Genomic DNA, 26,500 nt, shown 5'->3' on the forward strand with positions numbered 1-26,500 from the left:
AAAGCTCAGCCTCGTGCTGCAGTCTCATCGTGACTTTATATGGCCTTAGAGAAAATCCTTTGTCTGCCCTAAATTTCAGCAATGGCTTCCCTCTCCAGATTCAAAGGCGGCTTGGCGTTTCCCCAGCCTTTACGGCTGTCAAAGTGTTTTGTTTCATTTAAAATTCAACGTAAATCTGCTAAGTTAAGAATTGTGGGTTCCTTGTTGGTGTCTGAGCTGGGTGGTTCTCTTGCAGACGTTTCAAGACCAAGCTGGGTAACATCAGAGGTGGGATTCAGCCAGTTCGCACCACTTCGGGAGAACCGGTTGTTAACTTTCTGAGCAGTTTGGCAAACTGGTTGTTGGAAGAAATCATGAGGGCAGAGAACCGGTTGTTAAATGACTTGAATCCCACCACTGGGTAACATCATCAGTGCTTGTTAAGGACTGCATTGAAATTTTGAAGAAAAAAGAAAAGAAAAAGAGAGAGAATTTTTATCCTGGTTTTCTTTTTGAGGACGAGGATACCCTAATAATGCTGAAGGGAGGCCTCAAAAAGTGCTTAGCTGCTGGAAACTCTTCCCGAGTGTCCTGTGTTCTTACTGTGATTTTTTTCATATCCAGCTGTCGGAGCTGCATCATATGGTGGAGAACGGTCGGCTTGTACCATGCCTCCTGCGCTATGGGGTTGCCATCTAGGGTGAGTTCTGAAATGGACGCCGAGTCCGCCAGGCACAGGATGTCTTCCACGCTGAACGTAAAGGGGGGGAAAAGAGAACAAATGAGGGTCCCTGAATGCCCGCTCACAACCTCGGACAGCTGCAGCTGCTTGGCCTGACTTGCCTTAAAAGACTCCCACAGCAACCAAACCCCCGTTACATGAAGGTGCATTTTTGTAGCAGTCGTCAATATTACTTGGCGTTTACCTGGGCCCTTCATTTTCCTATTTATATCCCCCGCTGAACCACGCACAGTGTAATATTTGAGATAACGGGATCTCTGGACAAGGCATTCTGCTAAAAGAAAGGGGTTAAGGAGGCGGACGTTGAAGCAAGGAAGTGGTCATGCAGGAGGGCTTTAAGGAAATTCTGGCAACTTTTTAAAACGTATGGATTTCAACTTCCATGCTGGCCGCGGAATTCCGAGAGGTGAAATCCACACCCTGATAGCTGGAGAATTCTGGGTGTGGCAATCCAACCTGCTATCTGGGGAATTCTGGGAGTTTTAGTCCAACCTGCTAGCTGGGATAGCCTGGAAGTTGAAGTCTGCATCTACTGGCTGGGGAATTCTGGGAGTTGAAGTCTTCTGGGTATGCTTCTTGTCTGGATTACCTCGCAAGGCTGACATCCATCCGCCATTCATTCAAGGAAGTACATCTCCCCCTTAGCAAAAACCAAGGGATCCCAACAGAGCTGACCTAAGCATGATTTCCGGGCTAAAGAAGGACAGAGTGAAAAATCCAAACAGTGGAGCCAGGAGGTCCCCTTCAAACCACGTTCTCTCTTGGGCCACCCTTGAGACCACTTAACAGGCCCTGGAATCAGGGTTGCAAGGAAGCGACTGCTTGTTTCCCAAGTCAGCAACGCCCCCCCACCCCCTGCCAAGGGCTGGGAAATCTGCATCATGGCCAACTGCCAGGATGCAGCTACGAGGCAACCTATGCCAAGGAGTTTTCCAGGTCCACAAGAGCCCCACCTCCATCAGTGCATTCCCCAAAATTCCATGGATCAGGTTCCACACTGGAGTAGGAGCCCCCAGCCTCAGAGTGTGGCTGAGACAGCCGTGGAATGGGCTGCAGGACCTTGGAAAGCTCTCTAAGATACAACCCAGGAGAGAAGAGATGAGCAAGAGAATCGAGTTCCGTTTCATTTAATTTCCCTTTTTTTCTCGACTTTCCATTTCTAGTACAGCTGGCCCTCCCCCCTCTCCCCCCGTTTGGACCATTTTGCTCCTATATTTTAGCACCCAGAGAATGTGTCCAAGACAGGCCTTTCCCAATACCTGCATTTTTGCCACTTAAACACCCATGAAAGGCAAAGTGAACCTCGCTTTGAGTGACTGGCATGAAATCCGCACATCTTTGCTCCCAGATAGAATAGAAAGATTATTCTGGCTGAACTTTGCTTCAGAGTTGTTGTTGTTGTTTTAAGTAAATGGGTATCTTTTTTAAAGAAGAAAACAAGTCTCTTTTTTGTTTCTTTTTTTTTTAAAGCTTCCCATCACTATTAAAGCTTCTTTGGGCTTCCTGTCCTCCAGGTATTTCAGTGGCTTAACCGTTACAAAAGCTTCAAGAAACATTCCTTTCCCTTAGCAATCTGAGGGCTCCCCCTCCCTTCCAAAGAAACCGGGGCCCTGCCCCACCTCTTTTCCAAGGGCAGCCCCTTGGCTAGAGGAAGTCTCACCGAGGTGCCCAGGTACAACTTGGCAAGTGCCAGGCGGGAAGGATGATGTCAGCCCTACCGAAACAGAAAATGATCTTCTGCAGAGCTCGCCTCTGCTGCAAGCAAACCCAGGAAAACCTGCAGCCTTTCCACCTCAATACACATCAGAATAAAAGGCTGCATGGGGCTCTCCGGTTTGCATGAGGGCAGGTGCATTCAGCAGGCAACAACTGAAGCATCGTAGCCCCCCCCCAAAGCCCCTAAGTTGTGCAAGAGTGATAGGATCAGATGCAGCTACTTTGGACTTGGCACTGGAGGCTGCTGTGTTCACGTCAAAGTGTCCTGCCAGGTTTAAAGCAGGGAGCATGTTAAATCCCGAACGTAAGTTTTCTTTCTCCATTTTTCTATAATGCAATAATGGAACAGATCGCCTGAGGAGGTGGTGGTTTTTCTGCTAGAAGAACTGACAGCTGTGTTCCTCAACCATCGGAACTTTAAGAGGGGTGGACTTCCAACTCTGTATTGCCTGGGGAATTCTGGGAATTGAAGTCTACCCCTCTTAAAGTTCCTGTGGTTGAAGAACAATGCTTTAAACAGAGGCTGGATGTTTAAGGAAGCCGTGATAATGAATTCCTGCACTGGGCAGGGGGTTGGGCTTGATGATCTTCAACGTCCCTTCCATCCTAGGGTTTGCCTAGAACATTAAAGTCACAAAACAGTCCCAGAGGGGGCGCAATTTGAAATGCAACCGACATGGGTCATTGTTACAAGCCAGTCAGCTCCGTGTTCTGTATCTGCAGAGTGGAAGGACACCCAGCCCCTCCTGAGTGCCCAACTAGTTTTGAGAGGGTGAGAATCAACTCTTCCCTGCCTGTTGCCCCCACCTCACCCCACCCCACATCACTCACACACACACACACACACATGATAGGGGTGGACATCTGATGATTATAAAAAGAGACCGGAAGATTTCACAAAGACTGAGCAAAACATATTAAATCTGCCACGCTGGGGAGGAAACTTGCAATCATCAGGAGGTGTTGCAGTACAGAATTACATTTACACACCCACACAAATAAGACACTGCAGAGAAAGAGAGAAGAACTGCCCCCCACCACCACTTTCCACTTGAAGGGATGGCAGCATTCTTGACAAGGGCGAAAAGAAAAGGGTTGGCCCCGAGGAACAGCACGCCTGTTAGTTAACAAAGACTAAGCCTACAACAGCCTGCACAGCTGGAACCCAGGAACTTCAGTTAAGGAAAACTCCGTTTCCAACCTGTAGGAAGGAGGATGGGCTGCCTGTCCTAAATCCCTTCTTGGCACCGTTTTATATAAGGGGCATCAGACTGACTCACAACAGATCATCTTGGATCCAAAGAATCGGAGAGCAAGCTTTCTCTTTGGATCCATTAGGAGCCTATCTTTTTCCACCTCCCCTTTGAAGAATCGAAACTCCCAGCCAACACTGGCCGGTGAAAGAGAAGCAGAGAACTTCCCGTCTGTCGCTTTAAAAAGCGGAAGACACATGCTCGGTTCATGATTTTTACCAAGTTCTACACGGTCTATGGAGATTCACAGTCATCCAGGTCATCTTTGTCCCAAAGTTGCTTTTTTCCAAAAGGCAACTGGACTTTTTTTTTTAACCAAAAAAGGTGCTTTTTTTCCAAAGACAGTTGGACTTTTTTGGGGTGGGGAGTGTTAAAAAATGCCCAGTTGACTTTTAGAAAAAGCACCTTCGGGACAAGTTCCACATTCTGACACTTTTTTTTTTTTTTGAACCCGTTAGATCAAAAGCCCCTTTGGGAAAGATTTGGAATCGATCCCCAGAGGACAAAAGGATCTCGAGCGCCGAGAGAGAGAGAGACCGAAACGGGGGCATCAGGCTCACCAAGAGATGTTGTTGAAGCTGAGGAAGAGACGCTGCAGGCTGGGCAGGGTGTCCACATCTTTCTAAAAGGAGATGGGAGGAACAGTCGGCGTCAGAGGCCAAGCGGGCTGGGAAGAAGGCAGGACTCCCGAGCAGGCAATCATGCCCGTTGCCTTCTTTCCCTACCACCTTCCTGCAGCCCGGGTGGGAGGAGACTTCCGTGGCGCAGGTCGGAATGAAGGCAGAGCCCTCTTGGGGGAGGGGAAACCCCCCGCTGTGCAGCTTGAGACAGGGTGAAGGCGGAGAAGAAGAAGAGATGGGTGGAGAGGCAGACGGGTGCCAGACGCAGCAGCAGCAGCTGCTCTCTGTCTGTCTGAAAGCCGGCTGGCTGGCTTCTCTCTCTCTCTCTCTCTCTCTCTCTCTCCCTGGTGCTGTCTCAGCATTTGGGGAGGGGTGGGGAGCAGGGTGCGCAAGGAGAAGGGGAGGGGAAATGTGCCGCAATGAACAGCAGGCAAAATAAAACAGGGCTGGAGAGCCATGTGGCTCTTCCCGCATCGAACTGCTAAGTCATGCATGCAGCCTCCCACCCGGCCAGCAGGAAGGCAGGAAGACGGGGCTTTTAAGACATTACAGTCTTCCTTAGGGAACCCAGTCGGGGAGGGAAAAAGAAGGGAGCAATGAATAATTTCCCATTTTGCAAACGCTTGAAGAACTATGTTGTGGGGGGGGAGGGAGGGAGGGAGGGAGGGAAGAAGAATAACAGCCCTTGGAGGTCTTCTAGTCCAACCCCATTCAAGCAGGAAACCCAGTGGTGGGATTCAGCCAGTTCGCACCACTTCGGGAGAACCGGTTGTTAACTTACTGAGCAGTTTGGTAAAGTGGTTGTTGGAAGAAATTATTAGGGCAGAGAACTGGTTGTTAAATTACTTGAATCCTACCACTGAGGAAACCCTATAATTTTGAGACGAACAGACATCCAATCTCTTCTTAAAAACCTCCAGTGTTGGAGCAGAAACATTTTGCAAACTACAGATCAGGCTAAATATCTACGGAGAATCTCAGTCATCCAGGTCAAAGATGCTTTTTCAAGAGGCAACTGGACTTTCTGGTTTTTCTTTGAAGATGCTTCGCTTCTCATCCAAGAAGCTTCTTCAGCGCTGAGCCTGAAGACACAGATAAACTTCTAGGTGGCCTCAAGGACTCTCTCTAAAAGGATGCAAACGACCAGCTATCTCCAAGGAATATAAATCTTTTCATTCCTCACCATCCAGTCAGAGTTGAAGAAGCTTCTTGGATGAGAAGTGAAACGTCTTCAGAGAAAAACAAGGAAGTCTAGTTGCCTCTTGAAGAAGCACCTCTGGGACTACAGATCAGGCTGTTTTGGAGCAAGTTGGCATTTTCTTCCCTCCGGTGCCGACGTGCCAAGGAAAGCCCCTTAAGGAACAAGTCGGGTTGAGCTGAGCGAGCGCTTACCACCGATCTGATCTTGTTGTAGCGGAGGTTGAGTTCCAGCAACGAATCCAGCCCGCTGAGGTTTTCGACGTGGGTCAAGCAATTTCGGGCAAGGTTCAACATTCGGAGATCTTTTAAGTGACTGAGGTTTTCTATGACAGAAATCTGGGGCGGAGGGGGGGGGAAGAAAGTTACTATTTGACCCACTTGTTTCCCTCCCAACATGGCCATCAAAGAACGATCTGGTGAAATTAGCAATTTACCTTCCGTGATTCAAATGATATAAAGGGATGTTGTAGAAATGAACGTGTTCAGTGTCCACTATTTAATTAAACACGTCTATGCGCTTATTCCCTTAATGTCTCTGACTGGACTATAAAGCACAGTAACACCTAACCTGAAGATAGGTTGGTTTCTGGCTTCCCACCCACCCAGTTCATCCCAGTTTAAATCTCCCATCAGTTAAGCGCCTGACCAAACCATGTGGCTTTTATTAGAACAGGGCTCTCCAAACATGACGGCTTTAAGGCTTGTGGATTTGAACTCCTTGCTGGCTGGGGAATTCTGGGAGTTGAAGTCCACAAGTCTTAAAGCCGCCAAGTTTGGAGAGCCCTGTCCTAGAATTAATAATTTATCAGAGGTGGTGCCACCAGATTCCTCCTGATTTTGGGCTGCCGCAGAATAATACACCTCTCCTCCTACAGAGTAGAGAAGTTGAAATCAGGAACAGCTGAAGCCGAGACACTCTCTGGTATCTCTTTTCCCCCCAATCCTTGGACACTCTCTTCTGAGTAAAGACTCAGGCTGTAGGGAAGGAGTAGTTCCTACTAACTGCCAGCAAACAGTTACTTCCCAAGCCAACTGCCAAAGCACTGGTGAATCCTACCTGATTGCCATGAAGATCCAAGACATCAAGATTTACAAGATTATCCAGGTTGGAAATTCTCCTTATTCTGCAACGGCATTTGAAGTCGATGGAAGGGGAGAAAAAGGAAAATCCATTATGGTATCCATCTAAGAAGAGCTAAAGGATCTTGTGCCAGATGACAGAAATTCTTTAGAGCTGAAGCAGCTTCTTGGATGAGAAGGGAAATGTCTTCAAGGAAAAACAAAGTCCAGTTGCCTCTTGAAAATGCACTCTCACCAAACTGAAGCCTCTCTAACCTTTGAAATGTCTTTGAATATTAGTAGCTCGGGTCAGTAGTTACGTTGTTGGTTTGAGCTCCGAATTGCTTGGCAGTTTGGTTGCAAACGCTTTGTCCCCATTCGAGGGGACATCTTTGGTGCTCTTTGAGACAAGCATACTCCGCAGCACACTGAAGATGTCCTCTCAAATGGGGACGAAGCGTTTGCAACCAAACTGCCAAGCAAGTCGGAGCTCAAACCAACGATGTAACTAACCATCTCCCTGAGCTCAGAAACGAAACAAATTCTGGTTAATCTAGACTGGATTATCTGCAGCCGAAGCAGAATTCTAGCAAAAGTAGCTGAACTCAGCCCACGAAATAAAACCTGCCCTAAGAACTCCTCTTTTCCCGTTTCTTCACCTGTTATTTCCCAGCGAAAGGACCCGGAGGCATCTCAGGGTAGAAAGGCCGCTGATTTCTTCGATCCGGTTGTCGTACAAGTCCAGGAAAATCAGGTGCTGCAGGTTGGAGATGTTCTGGATTCGAGTGATGAAGTTGTGCTGGAAGCTCAGGAGGCGAAGGTGCTCTTCCCCGTCGATGATGGGGCAAACGGTCAGCTTCTGCCTGAGAAGGAAGTTCCAGAAAAAGCTCTAAGAAGGAAAGGAGTAGCTTAGTGGTCCTGGGGTCACTCTAGTCATGACCCTAGGCCAGTGTTTCTCAGCCTTGGCAAGCTTTAGGCAGTGTGACTTCAACTGCCAGCTGAGGCAGAAGTGAGGCGCCAACAAAACGATGCATACCCCCATTCCTAGACTTTGCAAGATTTGAAAAAGTACCCAATGTTTTAAAAAATTGTAAAAGCTAAGGAAGACGACGGGGAGAGAAAAAAGGGAAGGTGGCAGACTGGAGAAGGAAAACGAGAGCAATCCTGCTAAAGTGAAAGTCTTGCTAGACCCCTAAATCTATCTATTAAAGCAGAATATAAATTGCAACCTTTCGTTCGTCCCGCGTAGAATTCCGAACTTGGGCAAGAGAGATTCTCCCTCCCAGGGCCACAAAAGCTGCAGATGTTTGCAGCCAATGTCCAGCTGCAAACACCTGGAACAAGAGCAGTTCCCCCTCCCCCGTCCTTATTTTTACCTTTCAAGGGTCATCCGGTCCGAAAGCTGGATTTTCTCTTCTGCCGAGCGGAACACCAAAGGAAATCCTGTGATCCCGTAAGTATTATTATCTAACGAGCAGGGAAAACGAAAACTTTTCAACGACCAACATTCGGACCATTTTTAAAGCCAGGGCAGCCCTTGTAGTCTCCGATGGGACATACTGGTTTTGTCACAAAGGAAGGGACCATCGTGGTTAAAGGCACCGGGCTAGACTCATAAAGCTGGAAGGGATCTTGGAGGTCTTCTAGTCCAGGGGTCTCTAACCTTGGCCACTTTTTTTTTTATTTGCATTTATATCCCGCCCTTCTCCGAAGACTCAGGCGGCTTACACTATGTTAAGCAATAGTCTTCATCCATTTGTATATTATATACAAAGTCAACTTTATTGCCCCCAACAATCTGGGTCCTCATTTTACCTACCTTATAAAGGATGGAAGGCTGAGTCAACCTTGGGCCTGGTGGGACTTGAACCTGCAATAACTGCAAGCAGCTGCTGTTAATAACAGACTGTCTTACCAGTCTGAGCCACAGAGGCCCAGCAAAGCTAGCTGAGGAACTCTGGGAGTTGAACTCCACAAGTCTTAAAGTGGCCAAGGTTGGAGACCCCGGTCTAGTCCACCCCTCCCTACCCAAGGCCTTATTCTCCCAGAAACTGGGGGACCATGAGCGCTTGTCCCTCCTTAAGCACAAAGCCAACTGGGTGACCTTGGGCCAGTCATTTTCTCTCACTAGGAAGCAGGTAAGGGCAAAGATTTAGTGACGGGTTAGAATAGAGTTTCTTCAACTTAGGAACTTCCCAATGTTTATGGGCTTCGATTCCCAGAAATCCCCGCCTGCTTTGGACCATAATTCATTAGCCGTGCTGATTTGCAGAATTACCTGGGCCATTTGCACTGACATTATGGCAGCCCTGTTGAACTCGGCACTTCAAAGGGTTTGGAAAAGAGCCGTCTCCACAGACTGCGAGAGAACCCTGACCGTATTTCACTTCCAGACTCGGGATATCGACAAAATTAGCTGCGATGGGGATGCAGGCTTTTTTACTCCGTGACAAAGGACTTAATCTTCCATCTGTTAGAAGGGGGTAGGGGAGAGAAAGGAGGATTATTTGTCAACAGCAAAAAGATTAATATCAAATTTTAGAGCCTTTCAGACTCCTGGGCATAAGAGCCTCTGAAAATATCAAGGTTGACTATTTCCCTATTAGTTTACTCGTTTGCAATCTTATATGCTGTTGAATTGTTAGCAATCTTGATTTTGACAGCGATTCCCCCCCCCCCCAAATACCTAGTTTTCCAGTATGGTTTTTTTCAAGGTCGTGCTGCAAGAACCGGTTGTGGAGATAAGGCTGTTCTTTGTGCAATCTCAGTTCCAGCTGCAATAGAAAACGTCAGAAGGGGAAATGCATCATGCACCTTATGAAAACCAAAAATTAAAAGGATTCTCCCAAGAAACACGGAGATTACGAACCACACAAGATTTTAAAAGGAGTGGCCGGTTACAGTGACGTGTCTCAAATTATGTCATAAAAGGACGGCGTTTTCCAGGGGTTTTTCCAAAACCATTCCCACTCATTGGTTGAACCTTATTACTGCTTCTTGATTTAAGATAGTTTTATTAATTCCAACACGGGAACGAATGTGTTTGGGAAGTTGCAAAATGTGCTCACCACAACACAAAGCATGCAAGAAATGTAATCATCAAAAGAGCAAGAGACAGCACATCTACGCACCCACATCAGAAGACATCACAAAACACCAAATGCACTACACAACTTCAGTCGGGACCTCGGGGGTTCTCTAAATGTTTATAATAAAAATTCAAGTCTCACAGCTCTGGTTCTTTCAGCTGACGACGTACTTTGGAGAACCAGCTGAACTCCGTAATTGTTGGCCTGCGAACAAGAAAGGAGAATTAATCACCTCCAAGGATCCCACATTTAAAAAAGGAATAGGCAGAAGAGCATTTCATCTTAGCCTTGTTTTAGGTAAATGGGGCAAAAAGGGTTGCTAGAATAATGCATGCATAAAATAGGAGGCATTTTCATTTTGGTGGCCTTTGGAAAAACCCCACATTTTTCTAAGAAATGTATTTGGTATATTTATACAGCTGTCTGTCTCACCTGGGTGACACTGAGGGGGTTGCAAGCACAGAGCAATAGGATGAAATGAACAAAAGAGAGCAGAAATCTATGACAAAGCATTAAAACAAAATACAAAAATCAAACCGAAAAATCAAATCAAACTTAGAATCTTAAATGAAAATGGGAAAAAAATAAATAAATAATATTTTAAAAAATAGTTTAAAACAATGAAGGTAAAAAAAATAAGTAAAATAAAAAAAATAAATCTTTGAATTAAAATGATTAAATTTTAAAAAGGTTAAAAATCGATTAAAGTAAAAAAAAGATTCAAATAAATATAATTAAAGATGAAGACGATAAAAAAAACACCATGAAAATAACAAAAGGTGATTCAAATAAAATATAAATAATTAAAAAATAATGAAAAGCAAAATTATTTTTGGATTTTTTAAAAAAAATGAAAAGGAAAATTATATTTGGATTATTAAAAATAAAAATAAACGATCAGGTGGAGGAGGAGGAGCTACACTCACAATGGGCTTTCCCAGCAGGGGAAGGACTACAGCCCCCATGCTGCACGGCCCCGGCTGCGCTCCATGGGACCTGTAGTCCCCGGCCTTGACGGGGGCCCCTCGCTTACCGAGACGGTGTGGCCCGGCCTCCCCACCCCGGCGGGCCTGCATTTGCTGGGCACCATGGCAACCGCCCTCGCCGCCGCAACAAAGCGCGGAAGTGGCCGCCGCAGTCGCCGCCTCCGCCCGGAAGCCGCCCGAGCAGTTGCCGTGGCAACGCCCGCTTCCGGGCACGCTTTCCAGAGCCGCCAGGGTAAAGGGAGCGCAAAGGGGAGGCGGCCTCGAGGCATTACATAGGCACTTCGGGTTCCCAGTGGATGGATGGAAAAAAACGAACTGCCTCGCCCCCCCGCAACACGCCGTCCTAAATGAACCGGACGTTTCCGTTGCAATTGGGAGGTGGGGAGGAGAAGAGAGGACGCTTTTGGGGGGGAACAGTTTGCAATTCGAGTGGGAGAGGCTGGTTTGCAGGCGGGAGAATAGCCTACTCCTGCTTTGCTATTGGTAGGGGTCGAGTTGCCTGCAGAAGCCACGATGGGCAGATCATGGTTAATTTAGCATCCTTGCCTAAAGAAGCCCCCGTTTCTTTATGGGGTCCCACGACACACAAAAGCTAGGTTTGAATTCACGGGTTTCCCTTGTGCCAGGTTGAATTCGCAAGAAATGCTAAGCACGGATTGAGAGTTTGCTCAGACGAAGCATTGATGGTTAAATCTCAGTTTGCCTTCGACAAGTTTTGAGTTCCCACGCTAAGCAATCCTAGATTCTGCTTTTTTTAAAAAAAATTGCATTTATATCCCGCCCTTCTCCGAAGACTCAGGGCGGCTTACACTATGTCAAGCAATAGTCTTCATCCATTTGTATATTATATACAAAGTCAACTTATTGCCCCCCAACAATCTGGGTCCTCATTTTACCTACCTTATAAAGGATGGAAGGCTGAGTCAACCTTGGGCCTGGTGGGGCTTGAACCTGTAGTAATTGCAAGCAGCTGCTGTTAATAACAGACTGCATTAGCCTGTTGAGCCACCAGAGGCTTCTGGTGCTTAATGCAGAAAAACGCAAACCTGCTTCTAGTGTCTCTTATACATGGATCCGCATGAGTCTGTTGTTGGGTTTGGCTTGTGCAAGCATGAATTCCAAAGAAATTCCCAGTTTTGGTCACCACGATATAAAAAAGGTGTTGAGACTCTAGAAAGAGCCCAGAGAAGAGCAACCAAGATGATGAGGGGACTGGAGGCTAAAACATATGAAGAATGGTTGCAGGAACTGGGCATGGCTGGCCTAGTGAAGAGAAGGACCAGGGGAGACAGGATAGTAGTCTTCCAATATTTGAGGAGTTGTCACAAAGAAGAAGGGGTCTCCAAAGCACCTGAAGGCCAGACAAGGAATCATGGATAGAAACTGATCAAAGAAAGATTCAATCTAGAAATAAGGACAGTGAGAACAATCAAGCAATGAAACAGAAGTTGCCTTCAGAAGTTGTGGGAGCTTCACCGCTGGAAGCTTTCAAGAAGAGACTGGACTGCCATCTGTCAGAAATGGTGTTTGAGGGGGGTTGGACTAGATGACCTATAAGGTCCCTTCCAATTCTGTTAGTCTGTAAATAAGCACTATCCTGAATAATGGGAATGAAGCTTCCTACCCTCAAAACGATGTTATAGAGCACTGCACAGCAGAACAACTAGACACAAAAACAGTTTCTTCCTGAACGCCATCATTCTGCTAAACAAATAATTCCCTCAACATTGTCAAACTGCACTACTATTACTATTAATCTTCCCATCACCCATCTCCTCCCACTTATGACTGTATGACTGTAACTTTGTTGCTTGTATCCTTACGATTTATATTGATATTGTTTCCTGATTGCTTATTTGTACCCTATGACTATCATTAAGTGTTGTACCTGAGAATTCTTGATGAAGATGTCTTGTCTTTTTATGTACCCTGAGAGCATATGCACCAAAGACAAATTCCTTGTGTGTCCAATCACACTTGGCCAATAAAAAAATTCTATTCTATTCTATTCTACAATCTCGGCTGTCCTTCTACTGTCTGTAGGAACTTTCTTGCTAAGGCGCAAAGCCGAATTTCCGCCTGGGCAAGCTCCAATTCCCAAGAAATGCCAGGCACGGGTTCACGCGAAGCCATGAGAGCCACATCTGAATCGGCCACGGGTTCGGCCTTCTGCGTTCGCACCACCTGCTAGGCAAGGCTGGACTCCGCTTGCTGCGGGAAGCGCAAACCGGAGCCGACCTGCCCACCTTACAACGGGCAGGCTGGGCTGATGCGTTCCCACAGAGGGGGGGGGTCCCCGCCTGCTCGTCCGCCCCCAGCCCTGCCCAGCATCGGAGGCGGAGCGCGGCGGAGGCGGAGGCTGGCTGGCTGGAGGCGCCTCCCGGTCGGGCGACGGGCGAGCCGCTGCGCAAAGGCCGGGCTGGAGGAGGATGGCGGAGCCGGCGACACCGGTGCAGATCCGGGTGGCCGAAGCGGAGGACGACGAGCCGCGGTGGCCGAGCCCGCCGGGCGGCGGCAGCTGCAGCGAAGACGATTCCGGACGGGGCGGCGGCGGTTTTGGAGGGGGCAAATCCAGGTAAGGGGCGAAGCTTTTGCACTGAGGGCGGCGACCCCAGGGACTAGCGGCTTGCTCTCGTTTTGGCCCCGGGGATGCCCGGCGGAGGAGGGGGGGAGTCCTGGGAGGCGGGGATCCTCTCTTGCTCCGCCAGGGCAGCCTTGGCATAAGGGGAAACCCCCCCAAGAGCCCCCTACTACAAAAAGGAGGAGGGGGAGATACTGAAAAGTGGGGAGAAGCTGCAGCCCTGAAAGCGGGGGTCGAGCATGGGCTGCGGGGCTGCCAGGAGGAAAAAGGAGGTGCATGAGGCATCCGTGGGGAGGGGTCCGCTTTGATGCCCAAGGGCTGCGGGACGAGGGTCGTCCAGAGTTTGCCAGGCTGGGCACAACCCCGTTCTCTCCTGGTGGGGTTTGCTGGAGAAAGTCCCAAGGGACCTCCCGCCAATAAAAAGCTGGGGAGGGGTGTTCCTCACCTTGTGATCCCCTCTCCGACCCGTTTTGGAGCCCCTCCTGGCACCGAGTCTGGGTTTTTTTCCAGCTCTGCGTGAGAAATCTCCATCAGAGGGAGCTGCCTTAGCCAGGGGTCCCTGCCTGGTCCCGAGCAAAAGACCCAACAAAGTTGGATTAACCTAGTTTGTTGTCAAACCACCTCCCCCCCCCACTGTGAAGGAAGCTTGGGGAAGGCTTCCCAGCTGCTGGTGCCTCCAGCTTCATCCTAGCAGATTTTGAAAAGCCTGACTGGGTCAAACTGGATCAGTGTTTGAAAGAGAGATCACCAAGGAATTAGAGGGAAGGTACATTCGTAAAAAAGAAAAAAGGACCCCCACTCTGTGCCCGCGGTAGCTCAGCAGGCTACATGGAGAAGTGTGTAAGCTCTGCACCTGAACCTGGCCGTGATATGGAGGTAGTCCCCGGATTCATTTAGTGGCCAAAGTTACAAAGGCTTCGGAAACGACTTTTCACCAATCCTGGCATCATCATCTCTCTCTCTCTGTGTGTGTGTCTGTCTCAGGTATATATCATCTATCTATCTATCTATCTATCTATCTATCTATCTATCTATCTATCCATCCATCCATCCCAGTATCTATATATCATCTAATGTCTGTCTGTCTGTCATGGGAAGCAATGGCTAGGCCGGGGGGGGGGGGGGCGGCTTCCCTGCTCTTAACAAACCAACAGGCCCCTCCAGGCAGAAGGATGTCTGCCTGCACCATTGTTTCCAGCCCACTCATTTCTAGGATATGGGTGTGTGTTTGTGTGTGTGTGTGGAGGGCCAAGGCAGATGGGGCACTGAGCATCTCCATGTCATTGGCAGAAAGAAAGAAAAAACACAAGGAAGAAAGGGCTGATTCTTCACCCCCTCTTTTCAAGGAGGAGAAAAGATTTGCGTTACAGCCGACTTCTCTGCCTGCAATCCCACTGGAAAAAATCCTCTGGTTTTTGCCATTTTAGTATCTCTTCCTTGGTTTAAAGGCTGGGAAAGGAGAGTATCTTTTCTGCCTGAGCACAGGGATGGAGGAAGAAGGGGCCGGGGTGGGCCGCCTTTCCTCCCCCCTCTCATATCTCCAAGCAAAGCCCACGTGGGCAGGAGAGCAGCGTTGCTCGCCTGTTGCAAAGACGGCCGGATGTTGCAACAACTGTTCTGGCCCCCTCCTCTCTCTCCTGGGCCAGATGCTGGGCAGGCAGCAGGGAAGGAGGGTCCCGTTCCCACCCACCCACCCACCCCTAGTCTTAGAGAGTGGCGGGTGGGGGGAGCCATGCCAGGAAGGGGCTCTCCTGCTGACTTGGCACTGGGGCAGGCGGGAGGCGCTTCAGCTCCAGAGGAACATCTGTAATCTGATGCTGGGGAGGAGCACAGCTGCCCTGCCCCACATCTGGTTCTTGGCAAAGCTTCCCCAGCTCAGCAAGCATCTGTTTGAGTCAGCTGCTGCTCTGGAATTTTATTCTGGGGAGGGGGAGATGGACATTTCCCTTCCTTAAGCCGAACCCTTGTGGGTTTCCCACCTCCCCAATTCCCCAGCCAGCGTTTCTTATTCTCGGACAATTTGGCTGGGGGATTCTGGGAGTTGAAGTCCACCCTTCTTAACAGTGGCCAAGTGTGAGAAGTAACTAACTTCTCTAACCTTGGAGAAGTAGCAATGTGCTGACCCATTAAGCCTCCAGAGGCATTGCTCGGACTACAACAGCCATAACCCCCAGCCAGCATGGGTGTGGATTATTATAACCACGGTACAAGTAGTTCTTACGATGAGAGACTTACGATGAGAGTCGACTCCAAAATTTCCATTGTTAAGGGAGACAATTGTTAAGGGGGCTTTTGCCTCATTGTACGACCTTCCTTGCCACCGTTGTTAAATGAACACGGCTGTTAAGTGAATCGGGCTTCCATATGGACCTCGCTGGTTAGAAGGCTGTAAATTGAGGATTACCGGTTATCCTCCCCATCGCGAGGATCCAATAGTTCTTTTATTTAATTTCCTTCCCTTCCCAGGTCAAAATGTTCCTTTGCAAACTTCCCACACATTAGGCGCACTGTTAATTTTTTTTTTTTTTTAACGTGAACTGTTCGTTGCAAAATACACCGATTGTTCCAAAATATTTGGGAGCTTGGGATGCCCAGAGACTTAGAACGAAGATTATTTGGATTAAATATATATACATATTTGTTTTCCTGTTCACGGCTGGAAGCCCAACTGAATTGTGCAGACTGTTTTCGCGCCTGAAAACATCCCCACCAGCACGTTGAGCAATGTTCAAGGAATGTGCAAAGGAGCAGATTCTTGGAAAGGAAAGCCACACATGCGTTATTTATTTTACCAGTCCATTTTATGTAAGCTTTTCTACAGAGGTTACGGAGGTCGTGTCCACGTGGGTCAGATCTGTTTATTATTCGTTCCTTTCCTGGGCAATCCTCATCCTCATTTTTTTCCTCTCTCTCTCTCTCTCTTTCTCCCCTTTCGTTCCCCAGCGAGAACGATGATTCGTCCCCTGCTTGGAAGCCCCCCGAGCGTGACCTGATCCTGAAGCTGGTGGCTCAGGTAGAATATTATTTCTCTGATGACAACCTTGAAAGAGACGCTTTTCTCCTGAAGCACATCCGGCGGAACAAGATGGGGTACATCAGTGTGAAGTTGCTGACCTCGTTCAAAAAGGCAAGCCCTGGGGGTGGGGGAGACGTGGCCTGATCAACAGCTCTGCGGCCCATGGTTTGGAGAGAAAGGGACTATAGGAGATGACCAGGCTGAGCAGGAGGGAGGGGGTCAACTGTATCATCAGTCATGAGTCCCTGCGTGCCCACAAGAGATCTACGTCCAGCCCACCTTGAATGCCTTTCTTATCTCCCACTCGTTTCCCTTGACAGTTAGTTGGCCAGATTCTTGTAGAGCTCTTAAGCTTGCAATAAATCTTTGTACTCATTTGAACTGCCTGAATTCTCCTGATTTCCCGGGGGTTGACAAAAGACCCCAAAATGTATTTATTGAAAATTAAGGTCCAGGAGACCAAGGTGCTCCTGTTATTATGCCAACTTTATAAAATAAAAGGTTGACATGCCACTGGATTTTACAGGTTAATTTAAGTCATACAGGTAGTCCTCGACTTACAACATTCGTTTAGCAACCATTCGAAGTTATGACAGCACTGAAGAAAGTGACGTGACTGTTTTTCACACAACCATTGGCCGCATCCCCGCGGTCATGTGATCAAAACTGGGACGCTTGGCAGCCGATTTATATTTATGACTTGGGAGTGTCCTGGGATCACGTGATCCTCTTTTGCGACCTTCTGATCATCAAAGTCAACGGGGACACCAGATTCACTTAACAACCGTGTTACTGACTTAACAACTGGAGCGGTTTATTTAACAACTAGGCAGGGAAGATCGTAAAATGGGGCAAAATTCACTTAACGACTGCCTTGCTTAGCAACCAAATTTTGGGCTCAAATGTGGTCGTCAGTCGAGGACTACCTGTAATTAACTGGTTGATTCTCTTCACAGCGTTCTGTTCCTTTTTGACGCCCATCCATGACATCCGTGGATGATTCCGGCTTTTGCTCAGATATTCTCCTCTTTCTTACCAGATCAAACAGCTGACTCGGGACTGGAGAACCACAGCTTATGCTCTGAAATATTCCAACCTTCTTGAGATGAACGAAGATGGACGCAAAGTTCGCCGAAGCGCCCCAGTTCCTGTGTTCCCGAGCGAAAACCTCCCCAGTCGAATGATTCTGATCTATGACATCTCTCCAACTCAAGAGCGACACCCTTTGGATGAAGGACAGGAGAACGGGGAAGTCCGGGAGAAGGTCATGGAGCATCTCCTCAAGGCCTTCATCCAGTTTGGGGTCATCTTGTCCGTCCGTATTCTTAAACCCGGGAGGGACCTTCCGCCGGATATCAAGAAGTTCAGTGGCCGTTACAGCCCGGTGGGAACTCAAGAATGCGCCATCATCGAGTTTGAAGAAGTTGAAGCTGCCGTTAAAGCCCACGAGTCGTTCTGCATCACGGACAAAGCCGCCATGAAGGTCATCCTCATTGGGACGAAGCCTCCAAAGAAGAAAGTCCTGAAGGAGAAGAACCAGGAGAAAACCTCTGCCAAGGATCCGGCCAAGAGCCATTCGATGAACAGGAGACTTGAGGAGCTTCAAGATGTGGAAGAAAACTTGTCAGCCAACAGCTCTTCAGATCCAGAGAGCGACCCGGCATCTCCCATGCCGAGGAGAAGCAGCTCCGCCAACAGACTAAGTCCTTCAGCCTACCCAAACCATCACCTGAGCCCAAACGTGTCTCCAAGGTCGAGTCCCTGGAACAGCCCTTCCTCCCTGCGCAAAATGTCCAGGATGTCTCCGTTGGCAGAGGATGGAAGAGCCTTTCTCAGCACCAGTCCCGAGACATCCAAACGGTCAGCTGATTACTCTTCAGACAGTAGCATCACTCCTTCAAGTAGCCCCTGGGTTCAGCGCCGACGGCAAGCTCGGACTCTGGCCCAGGAGAAGACCTCTATGGGCAGCCTGGAGCCCAGCATCAAAATAGCTGCCCCTACTGGACTGCCCGTCGGGGTCTTGCGTTTGCCCAGGGGGCCGGATGGAACGAAGGGCTTTCATAACAGTCACGAAAGGCGCAACATTGCGAAGAATGTATAAATTCTGCTTTGGAGCGGTCCTTGGCGCTCTCTTAAGTTTGGTTGCTGTGGCAGCCCTGATGATGTTGGGTCATGAAACATCTGCAAGAAAACCACCAAGCTCAGAAAGCACTAAAGATCCCACAGTTGTCCTCCTTTTTCTTCTTCTTCTTCCTCTTCTGCTTCTTCTTCTTTCTCCTCCTCCTCCTCCTCCTCCTCCTCTCCCTTCTAGTTCTGATGACGTTACCTAGTTGGGTCATGAAACGTCTTCAAGAAAACCACCAAGCTCAGAGAGCACCAAAGACCCCTCATTTCATCCCTGAGCTATGAATATTCTCCTTTATTAAGTTCTGTTTTTATTCAGTGTGGACACGTCGCATTGTCTCCAATCGATAACTCATTGCATGAAGGATACAGGCAGTCCTTGACTTATGGCCATTCATTTAGCGACCGTTTGAAGTTATGATGGTGCAGGAAAAAAATGACTTGTGAACAGTCCTCGCAGTTACAACTGTTGCAGTGTCCCACGGTCACATAATTGAGATTTGAGCACTTGTGGCACCCTGGGGTCATTGGGGAACTTTCCTGGGGGCTTCCAACAAGCCAGGTCACGGGGGAAGCCAGATGCACATAATGACCATGTGATTCGCTTAATGACGATGACAAAGATCATAGTCATGCATGTTCAACATGATGATTCGCTTAATAACTGCATCACTTCGCAACAGAAGTTTCAGTCCCATTTTCAGTCGTAAGATGAGGACTACCTATATATCCTCAAAGCTCTTGGCACAAGAATAGTCCTTTTATTTTTCAACAAAAGCTTTTGTATTTCCGCTGCGTCACAGGTGTTTGTCTGAAACTGCCTTGTCTGCCACTTAAAAGTTGAATTATTACTGCTATTTTTAACGCCAGCCGTTGACAAGCCTTTTCAGCTCTTTTTTTTATCAATGTCTGTTTTGAAAAACATGGGTGTGCAAATATATTTAGCCAGGGCAGTCACCCGAGTTGGCTTTGCTCCACCAGCGATGGTTGACGTCTTTTGCTCTTGTTCTCTTCCGTTGCGTTTAAGAAGCCCGTGAAGGTCTTAGGGTTTTGTCTCGTGTCGGGAAGACGCTTCCTAGTCCAGAACCCAGGCAGGGACGGCATTTTGGGTGGCATGAAATAAACCACACCTGCGTTCAGTGGTGGGATTCAAGTCATTTAACAACCGGTTCTCTCCCTTAATGATTTCTTCCAACAACCAGTTTGCCAAACTGCTCAGAAAGTTAACAACTGTTAACTTGAGTTAAGTTCTCCTGAAGTGGTGCGAACCGGCTGAATCCCACCACTGCCTGCGCTTCAAACCATCTCTCAATTTGGAGGGGCTGAAGTCACTGATTCTGGTAGTGGAGCCGAGAGGTTCATGATTGATAGATATTAGCTTTCTTTAAAAAGAGACAAAATGAGCAGAGAAGGTTGGCTCAGGGTGGGAGAAACATCCCCCATTCCATACCTGGTGGGTGGTTTTATTACAGGAAAGCCTTCTTCCATGTGAGCCTGAGGGACGGAGGGAGGGAGAGAAAGGAAGGAGGAGAGGAGGAAAGGAAAGGAAAGAAGAATGAAAACAGGGAGGGGAGGGAAGGGGAATGAAAACAAGGAAAGGAAAGGAAAGGAAAGAGAGGGGGAGGAAAGGAAGGGGGAGAGAAGGAAAGGAAAGGAGAATGGATGAAGGGAAGGAAAATAGAGTGGATGAAGGGAAGAGGAGGGAGGGAAAGAAAGGAAAGAGAAGGAAAGAAAAGGAAAGGAATGATAGAAGGAAAGGAAGGGAAGGGAAGATGGAAGGGAAGGAAGAGAGGAGAGGAAAGGAAAGGAAAGGAAAGATAGAAGGAAAGGAAAGATAGAAGGAAAAGATAGGAAAGGAAGGGAAGGGAAGATGGAAGGGAAGGAAGAGAGGAGAGGAAAGGAAAGGAAAGATAGAAGGAAAGGGAAGGAAAGGAAAGATAGAAGGAAAGGATAGGAAAGGAAGGGAAGGGAAGACGGAAGAGGAGAGGAGAGGAGAGGAAAGGAAAGGAAAGGAAAGGAAAGGAAAGGAAAGGAAAGGAAAGGAAAGGAAAGGAAAGGAAAGGAAAGGAAAGGAAAGGAAAGGAAAGGGAGACACCCCATGGAAAATGGTAGAATTCAGGTTTTTTCAGTCATTTAAATTTCAGAAATGTGTGCTTTAGTAGAGATATAATCCCCCAGCCCATGGTGGTAAATATCTCATGCCACAATGGCTAGGCAGCTATAGGTACAATCCATTGTGAGATCACTGCTCTTAGCAATGGGGTGGACATACACATACACACCCACACAGCATCCTAACTCAAATATAGGGCCGGCCAAGGCCTGGTTTGGATACGAGATGGCTTACTGCTGCTACAGGTTAGAGTTGCATCTGTTGGGGGTGGGGCTTATTACATGGCTGGCTGGGGAATTCTGGGAGTTGAAGTCGACAAGTCTTAAACGTTGCCACAGTTGGAGACCCCTGCCGACATCCAACGCATGTGTTGAGTTTGTTGATGGTCCTACATGTTGTGGGAATGCAGAAAATGGCTTAATTTGGTGGCCAGGCTTCATATCTCGGCTAATTCAGCCTTGGGTGGGCTGGGTGGGATCGTGATTGGGATTTCTTGTTAGATTTTGGGTTGGTGGGACTGTCCGTATTTATTGATTCTGGTGAAAAAGAGAGGGAATTTAACATCTCACGGACCTTTGGGGTTTTGTCGTTGTTTTGTTTCTTGTAGACCACTTATCCCTCCTTATGCCATTGCTCCTGAGTACACCTCCGATAGACCTCCGTGTCTCTATTTTCCCAGTCCTGTAAGTCCGGCTTTTCCCATCTCCATCTTCTCTTCTTGAACCTGTAGAAGCAGCTGAGCAGTCTTCCTCAATAATAGATCCCTCAGACATCAATTCCCAGAATTCTCAGTCACGTTGGTTAAGAGTGATGGGAGATGGAGGTCCACACCTCTGAAGCTCCACGTTGGAGAAGACTGTTCCAAGTCTAGATGACTAGACAACACTGGGAAGATTCAGCTATATTGGGCTAAATGTTAGATGAGTGTTTCTCAGCCTTGGCCCCTTGAAGATGGGTGGACGTCAGCTTCCAGAATCCCCCAACCAGCCATGACTTCAGGATGTGTTGATGTCCACAAATCTCCAAGGGGCCAAGGTTGAGAAACACTGCATTAGAAGACAAACATGGTTGAGTTGGAGAATAAGGCTGCCCCTGCAGAAGTAGAGCCTCTTTCTAGGATGTTCTAGCTGCAAAGGTTCTGCTTGAGCAGAAGGTTGCACATAGAATGATCCTCAACAGCCCACATTTGGCACCACATTGTAACTAACCATGGCTCTGAGGCGTCATTTTCTTTGACCTGGTTCTGTAATGGAGGATCCAAACATGAACCCGGTATTGTTACAAGGTAAAGCTTTACCAAGGGACGCAGTGGCTAAGATGCTGAATTTGTCGATCGAAAGGTCGGCAGTTCAACGGTTTGAATCCCTAGTGCTGCATAACGGGGTGAGCTCCCGTGACTTGTACTAGCTTCTGCCAACCTAGCGATTTCGAAAGCCCGAAAAAAATGCAAGTAGAAAAATAGGGACCAGCTTTGGTGGGAAGGTAAGAGCTTTCCATGCGCCTTTGGCGTTGAGTCTTGCTGACCACAGAGATGTCTTTGGACAGCACTGGTTCTTCGGCTTTGAAACGGAGAGGAATACCGCCCCCTAGAGTCAGGAACGACTAGCACATATGTGTGAGCGGAACCTTTACCTTTAATGCTTTACCCCGCCTCATCTCATGATGGATGGATAGATTTAAACAGAAGCAGAAGAATCCTTGAAGGACTTCTTCAAAGCTTGGGCTGTCTCCTTCCCACCAGGATTATTCAATGAAGAAGCACCAAAAATGTCTACCTTGGTGGTGCCCGTTTCTCTTATTTAAGCAACTTGTTTTAAAAAGATGGCTCTTCCCCCAACACGAGGAAATTAATTTATTTCTTCTCCTCGAGATTGTAGACAATTACGGTTACATGAGAGAAGCAATCAAACAACGGGGAGCAATGATCATTGACAGGACTCAGGAGACAGGTAAAACCACAGTGGGAGGCTGTAGCGTGCCGGATCCATTACGGTTGTAACTCAAGGACTACCTGGATGTTCCACAGGTGGATCCGTAGAAAAATTTTGGGATTCTCCCTTTCAGGACCCGGCCCTGCCTGGGAACAAAAGTGGATTAATTACGTCAACGTGATCAACTCCGTCAATCCTTGGAGAGCGGCTGGGAAACCATTCGGTCAGTGATGGCTGCTTCTTCTTCTCTGTTGAGGGTCCTTCAGGCAGGTCCTTCATCACTCATTGGTGGGAAGACATCACCTGCTAAACCCTGGCTTCACCACAGCTCAGTGAGAAGGCCCCAGTCATGGCTAAGCTCTAAGCCAGGGGTGTCTCCAAATTTGGTAACTGTACGATTTGTGGACTTTGACTCCCAGAATCCCTCAGCCAGCTTTAAGATTCGTGGACTTTTAACTCCCAAAATTCCTGAGCCGGCCATGATGACCGAGGAATTCTGGGAGTGGAAGTCCACCAGCCTTAAAGTTGCCATGTTTGGAGAGCCCTGCTCTAAACCACCATAGCTAGTTTCGTTTGAGGTGTGACCCCAAACGGAGCTTATTTTATGGCTACGCACCAGGTATAAACCCAGCTGTTTTTTCTCATCTTTCTTTTTTTTGGTATTAACTGATGAGTTTATGCCTTGATTTTCTTGTTTCTGCCAAAATGTAGGCTTAGGCTAACCGTCCTGCTTCTTCAAAGACAGCTTGCAAAGTATAGCCAGGATTCACCGAACCATAGTTAGCACCCCCAAAGGCAGCTCCAGTTTAGTCTCTACCTATTGCCAACCTACCCAACTGGACACGTTTTTGTTACACCCCCTTTCCCACCCCAAATGATAATTTGGGGAGAAGGAAGAAATGTGCAGAGCAGCCGTATCTTGTACCGTTCAGAGTCATCAATATGATGATACTCATCATCATCATATTTCTTCGTGCTGTTAGGAAACCTTGTCTTGTTTTGTAGGAATCCTGGCATTTGGGGATACGGGTAGTCCTCATCTTATGGCGGTACATTTAGAGACTGTTCAAAATCACAGCAGTGTTTAAAAAAAAGGGGGGGGAACACTTACGACTGGTCCTCGCACTTATGACCGTCGCAGCACCCATCCCACGACTGCAATTCGAACGCTTGTATGCAATTTACAAGAGTTGCATGTGATCCCTCTTGGTGACTTTCCCAGGGGAAGAAGCCAGTTTCATTTAATGACCAAGTGATTCGTTTAACAACCGTGGCGAGGGAAGAAAAGCTTATAAAATCGGGTACGGTTGATATGACGGCTCACTTAAGGACCGCCCTGCTTAGCGGCAGAAGTTCCGGCCTCCGTTATGGTCCTAACTCGAGGACTATCCATATTTTCTACCGATTCTAGCTTCCTGGCCCTTGCCTGTTACCGTTCTCTTTGGCCCTTTGCAGTGTGCGACCGCCTCTGGCTCTGGACTTCCTGAAAAGCGAGGGAAGGAAGGAAAGAAAAAAAGAAAGACAGACAGACAGAAAATCCACCGGAATCTCCTGGAAACCTTTGGAGAATTTTATTAAATTTGCCAGTTCCCAGGTCACCCGAGCAGGCCAGCTTTTCTCTTTGGAAACTTCGGAGGGGCAGCGGGGGGTTGGGTGTCGGGATGGGGCAGGGGTGAAATGTAAAATGTGTTACAACCGGTTCTGTGGGCGTGGCTTGGTGGGGGAGGGTAATGTGACTGGGTGGGCGTGGCCAACTTTTTTTAAAAAAACTTTTAAAAGCATTTTTTCTACAACCTCTTCAGCTAAAGTGCTGCGCTGGCTCTTCGGCTTTGAAACAGGGATGAGCAGCGCCCCCTAGAGTCGGGAACGACTAGCACGTATGTGCGAGGGGAACCTTTACCTTTCTAACTTAACAATGGCAATGATTCGCTGAACAGCCGTGGCAAGGAGTGTCGTACAAGGGGACAAAAGTCCGCCAGTGCCTCACTTAGCAACCTAAATTTTGGATACAATTGTGGCCGTAACTCGAGGACTGCCTGTCCATTTCCGGTGCTGTTGTAACTTTGAACAGTTACTGAAAGGAAGGTTTTAAGGTGAGGACCCTCCGTGTAGATCCAACAAAAAACTCACCCAGCCAACCCTCCACGAATCCTACAACGGGTGTCCTGGTGCTCTCAAGAAAGCTCCTTCAGCAGGACCGGCTTCAGCGTCCGCCATCGCTCCTTCAGCTTCGTCTTCGTGTGGCCGCAGGCAAAGACGTGGTCGATGGCCTGGGAGGAGAGCGCCCAGATTTGCTCGTCGGACAACTGGAAGGTCTCGGCCACCAGCTGGTACTCCCTGGACAGCTCACTGGCAAAAACGCCTTTATCGTCCGTCTGGAAAGGAGACAAACCACGAGAATCAAGACCTTCCAGCTTTGGGGTGCAGAAAAGGTGGCTTAGCAAAGCAAACTTCTAAAGGAGGAGACTCCAGGTAGCTCAGGGTGGACACGAGGGGTCATCAGTGATCAACATCTTCAGTGCTGGGAGGGAGTGTGGAGAAAAGGGGGAGGAGGAGTGGGGGAGAGGAAGAGAGGAGGCAAAGAGAAGGAGAGTGGGAGGAGGAAGAGGAGGACCAGGACTGTGGGGTCCTTGGTGCTCTCTGAGCTTGGTGATTGTCCTGCAGACGCTTCATTATCCAACTAGGTAACAATATCAATGCTAGAAGAGAAAGGAGTTTGCAGAGTAGAAGAGGAGGAGAAGGACCGTGGGGTCTTTAGCGCTCTCTGCGCTTTGTTGTTTTCCTGTAGCCATTTCATGACCCAAAATAAGGAACATCACCAGAGCTAGTCAATGCTTGTCTTCACCAGCACTGATAGAGTTACCTAGTTTGGGTCATGAAACATCTGCAAGAAAGCAACCAAGCTCAGAGAGAGCCAAGGAGCCCTCAAGCAAACCTCTGGGTTTTTTTAAAGGACTGGATGAATGTTGCAGGGCCCGCAGCGTTTAAAAAGAAGGTCCTGCTTTGTCCCCAGGAGAATCCAAAGCCCCTTACACAAAGGACTACGGGATGACCCAGGCGGTACCAGAATCCAAAATGGTGTTGAGCCTTGGAGGGCACCGTCTTGGCTTTCAGGTTGGACGTCAGGCAGAGTTCTGGGGGAGCAAACAGGAATAGTATGAAGCCAACCCACAAAAACTGGTATGGTAAAACATCAAAGTTAGTTTAGTTGTTTGCTTCTCAACTTCAGCAGCTTTCAGAGGGACGGACTTCAGCTCCCAGAATTCCCCAGCCAGCATGCCAGCTTTTAAAACTTAGAAGGCTCCACCTACCCAAAGCAACCACTAATTCCTAGTAGTGCTTTTCTTAGCACACAACATCAGACTGCCCAGGACAAGTAAGTGGTGGACTGCAGTTCCATCATCCACTACCCATCGCCCAGCCTCCGTCCCAAGTCCTTCCTTGCCTAGAGGTATCTTGTTTTGCCTCACGAGGTCGACCAGATCCTGTGTGACCATTTCTGATGTTTGAAGGAACGTCCCGTGTCCGATTCGGTCCGGGCAAAGACCCAGAAGCAGCTGGGTTTCGTCTTCCTGCTTTGGGATCTGGAAATAAAGACGTGTGGTGGGGTTTCATGACTCAGCTAGGTAACATCATCGGTGCTAGGAGGGAATTGGGTTTGTTGGGGAGGGGAGGAGGAGGAAGAAGAAGAGGACTGTGGGGTTTTTGGTACTCTCTGAGCTCGGTTGTTGTCTTGCAGACGTTCAATGACCCAGCTAAGTAACATCATCAGTGCTTGGCACACTGTGTGACTCACTCCTTGCCTTCTTGGAGATCTTCTACTTCTCAATCTAGTCCACCAACTGGAAGATGCCCTGGTGACTTCTCTCCATGTACACATGGGATCCTATCAAGCGCAGAGCTTGCTCAGGGAGGCCTCAGGGAGGTCCAGGGTGATCAATGCTCAAACCAGGGGTGAAATGCTCCCGGTTCGAACCGGATTGCCCGATCTGGTAGTGATGGTGGAGGATGGTTCGGAGAACCGGTAGCAAAAATCCCTGCCCACCCCCCCACCATGCCCAGTGAGCTATGCGATCATCAGAGGGTTTTTT

The 26,500-nt window shown here is 48.3% G+C and overlaps 3 protein-coding genes across 10 annotated transcripts in view; 1 reads left to right on the plus strand and 2 right to left on the minus strand.

Moving 5' to 3' along the window:
• LRRC49 (leucine rich repeat containing 49) overlaps positions 1–10,792 on the minus strand; it is a 27,323-nt gene extending 16,531 nt beyond the window's left edge. The window contains exons 1-10 of one of the 3 annotated variants that reach the window (XM_058156287.1): positions 10,692–10,792; positions 9,800–9,862; positions 9,256–9,343; positions 8,848–9,039; positions 7,946–8,036; positions 7,229–7,432; positions 6,568–6,634; positions 5,703–5,846; positions 4,251–4,312; positions 583–730 (exon numbers count right to left, since the gene is read on the minus strand). In XM_058156287.1, coding sequence (XP_058012270.1) covers positions 583–730; positions 4,251–4,312; positions 5,703–5,846; positions 6,568–6,634; positions 7,229–7,432; positions 7,946–8,036; positions 8,848–9,039; positions 9,256–9,343; positions 9,800–9,862; positions 10,692–10,748 — 1,116 coding nt within the window. In that variant the 5' untranslated portion in view covers positions 10,749–10,792. Of the gene's footprint in view, positions 1–582; positions 731–4,250; positions 4,313–5,702; positions 5,847–6,567; positions 6,635–7,228; positions 7,433–7,945; positions 8,037–8,847; positions 9,040–9,255; positions 9,344–9,700; positions 9,863–10,584 lie in introns of those variants that run through there. The other 2 variants (XM_058156288.1, XM_058156289.1) reach the window with 2 other exon arrangements.
• ADAL (adenosine deaminase like) overlaps positions 9,271–26,500 on the minus strand; it is a 23,334-nt gene continuing 6,104 nt past the window's right edge. The window contains exons 8-12 of one of the 6 annotated variants that reach the window (XR_009152015.1): positions 25,855–25,993; positions 25,443–25,543; positions 24,540–24,784; positions 9,800–9,862; positions 9,271–9,343 (exon numbers count right to left, since the gene is read on the minus strand). Coding sequence is in view for 5 of the 6 variants with exons in the window: in XM_058156292.1 (XP_058012275.1) it covers positions 24,584–24,784; positions 25,443–25,543; positions 25,855–25,993 (441 nt within the window). In the remaining variant the exon portion in view is untranslated. The other 5 variants (XM_058156292.1, XM_058156295.1, XM_058156291.1 and 2 more) reach the window with 5 other exon arrangements.
• Positions 12,996–19,834, plus strand: LARP6 (La ribonucleoprotein 6, translational regulator). The gene is made up of 3 exons (XM_058156290.1): positions 12,996–13,219; positions 16,169–16,352; positions 17,281–19,834. Exons 1-3 carry the CDS (start codon positions 13,074–13,076, stop codon positions 18,340–18,342), a joined length of 1,392 nt encoding a protein of 463 aa, XP_058012273.1. The 5' UTR covers positions 12,996–13,073; the 3' UTR covers positions 18,343–19,834.

The sequence above is a fragment of the Ahaetulla prasina genome, chromosome 13, assembly GCF_028640845.1.
Source record: "Ahaetulla prasina isolate Xishuangbanna chromosome 13, ASM2864084v1, whole genome shotgun sequence".
NCBI lineage: Eukaryota > Metazoa > Chordata > Lepidosauria > Squamata > Colubridae > Ahaetulla > Ahaetulla prasina.

Coding starts and splice junctions, on each gene's coding strand:
- LARP6 (XM_058156290.1), top strand. CDS start 13,074: ATGGCGGAGCCGGCGACACCGGTGCAGATCCGGGTGGCCGAAGCGGAG. Junction 13,220..16,168: donor TTTGGAGGGGGCAAATCCAG/GTAAGGGGCGAA, acceptor TTCGTTCCCCAG/CGAGAACGATGATTCGTCCC. Junction 16,353..17,280: donor TGCTGACCTCGTTCAAAAAG/GCAAGCCCTGGG, acceptor CTTTCTTACCAG/ATCAAACAGCTGACTCGGGA.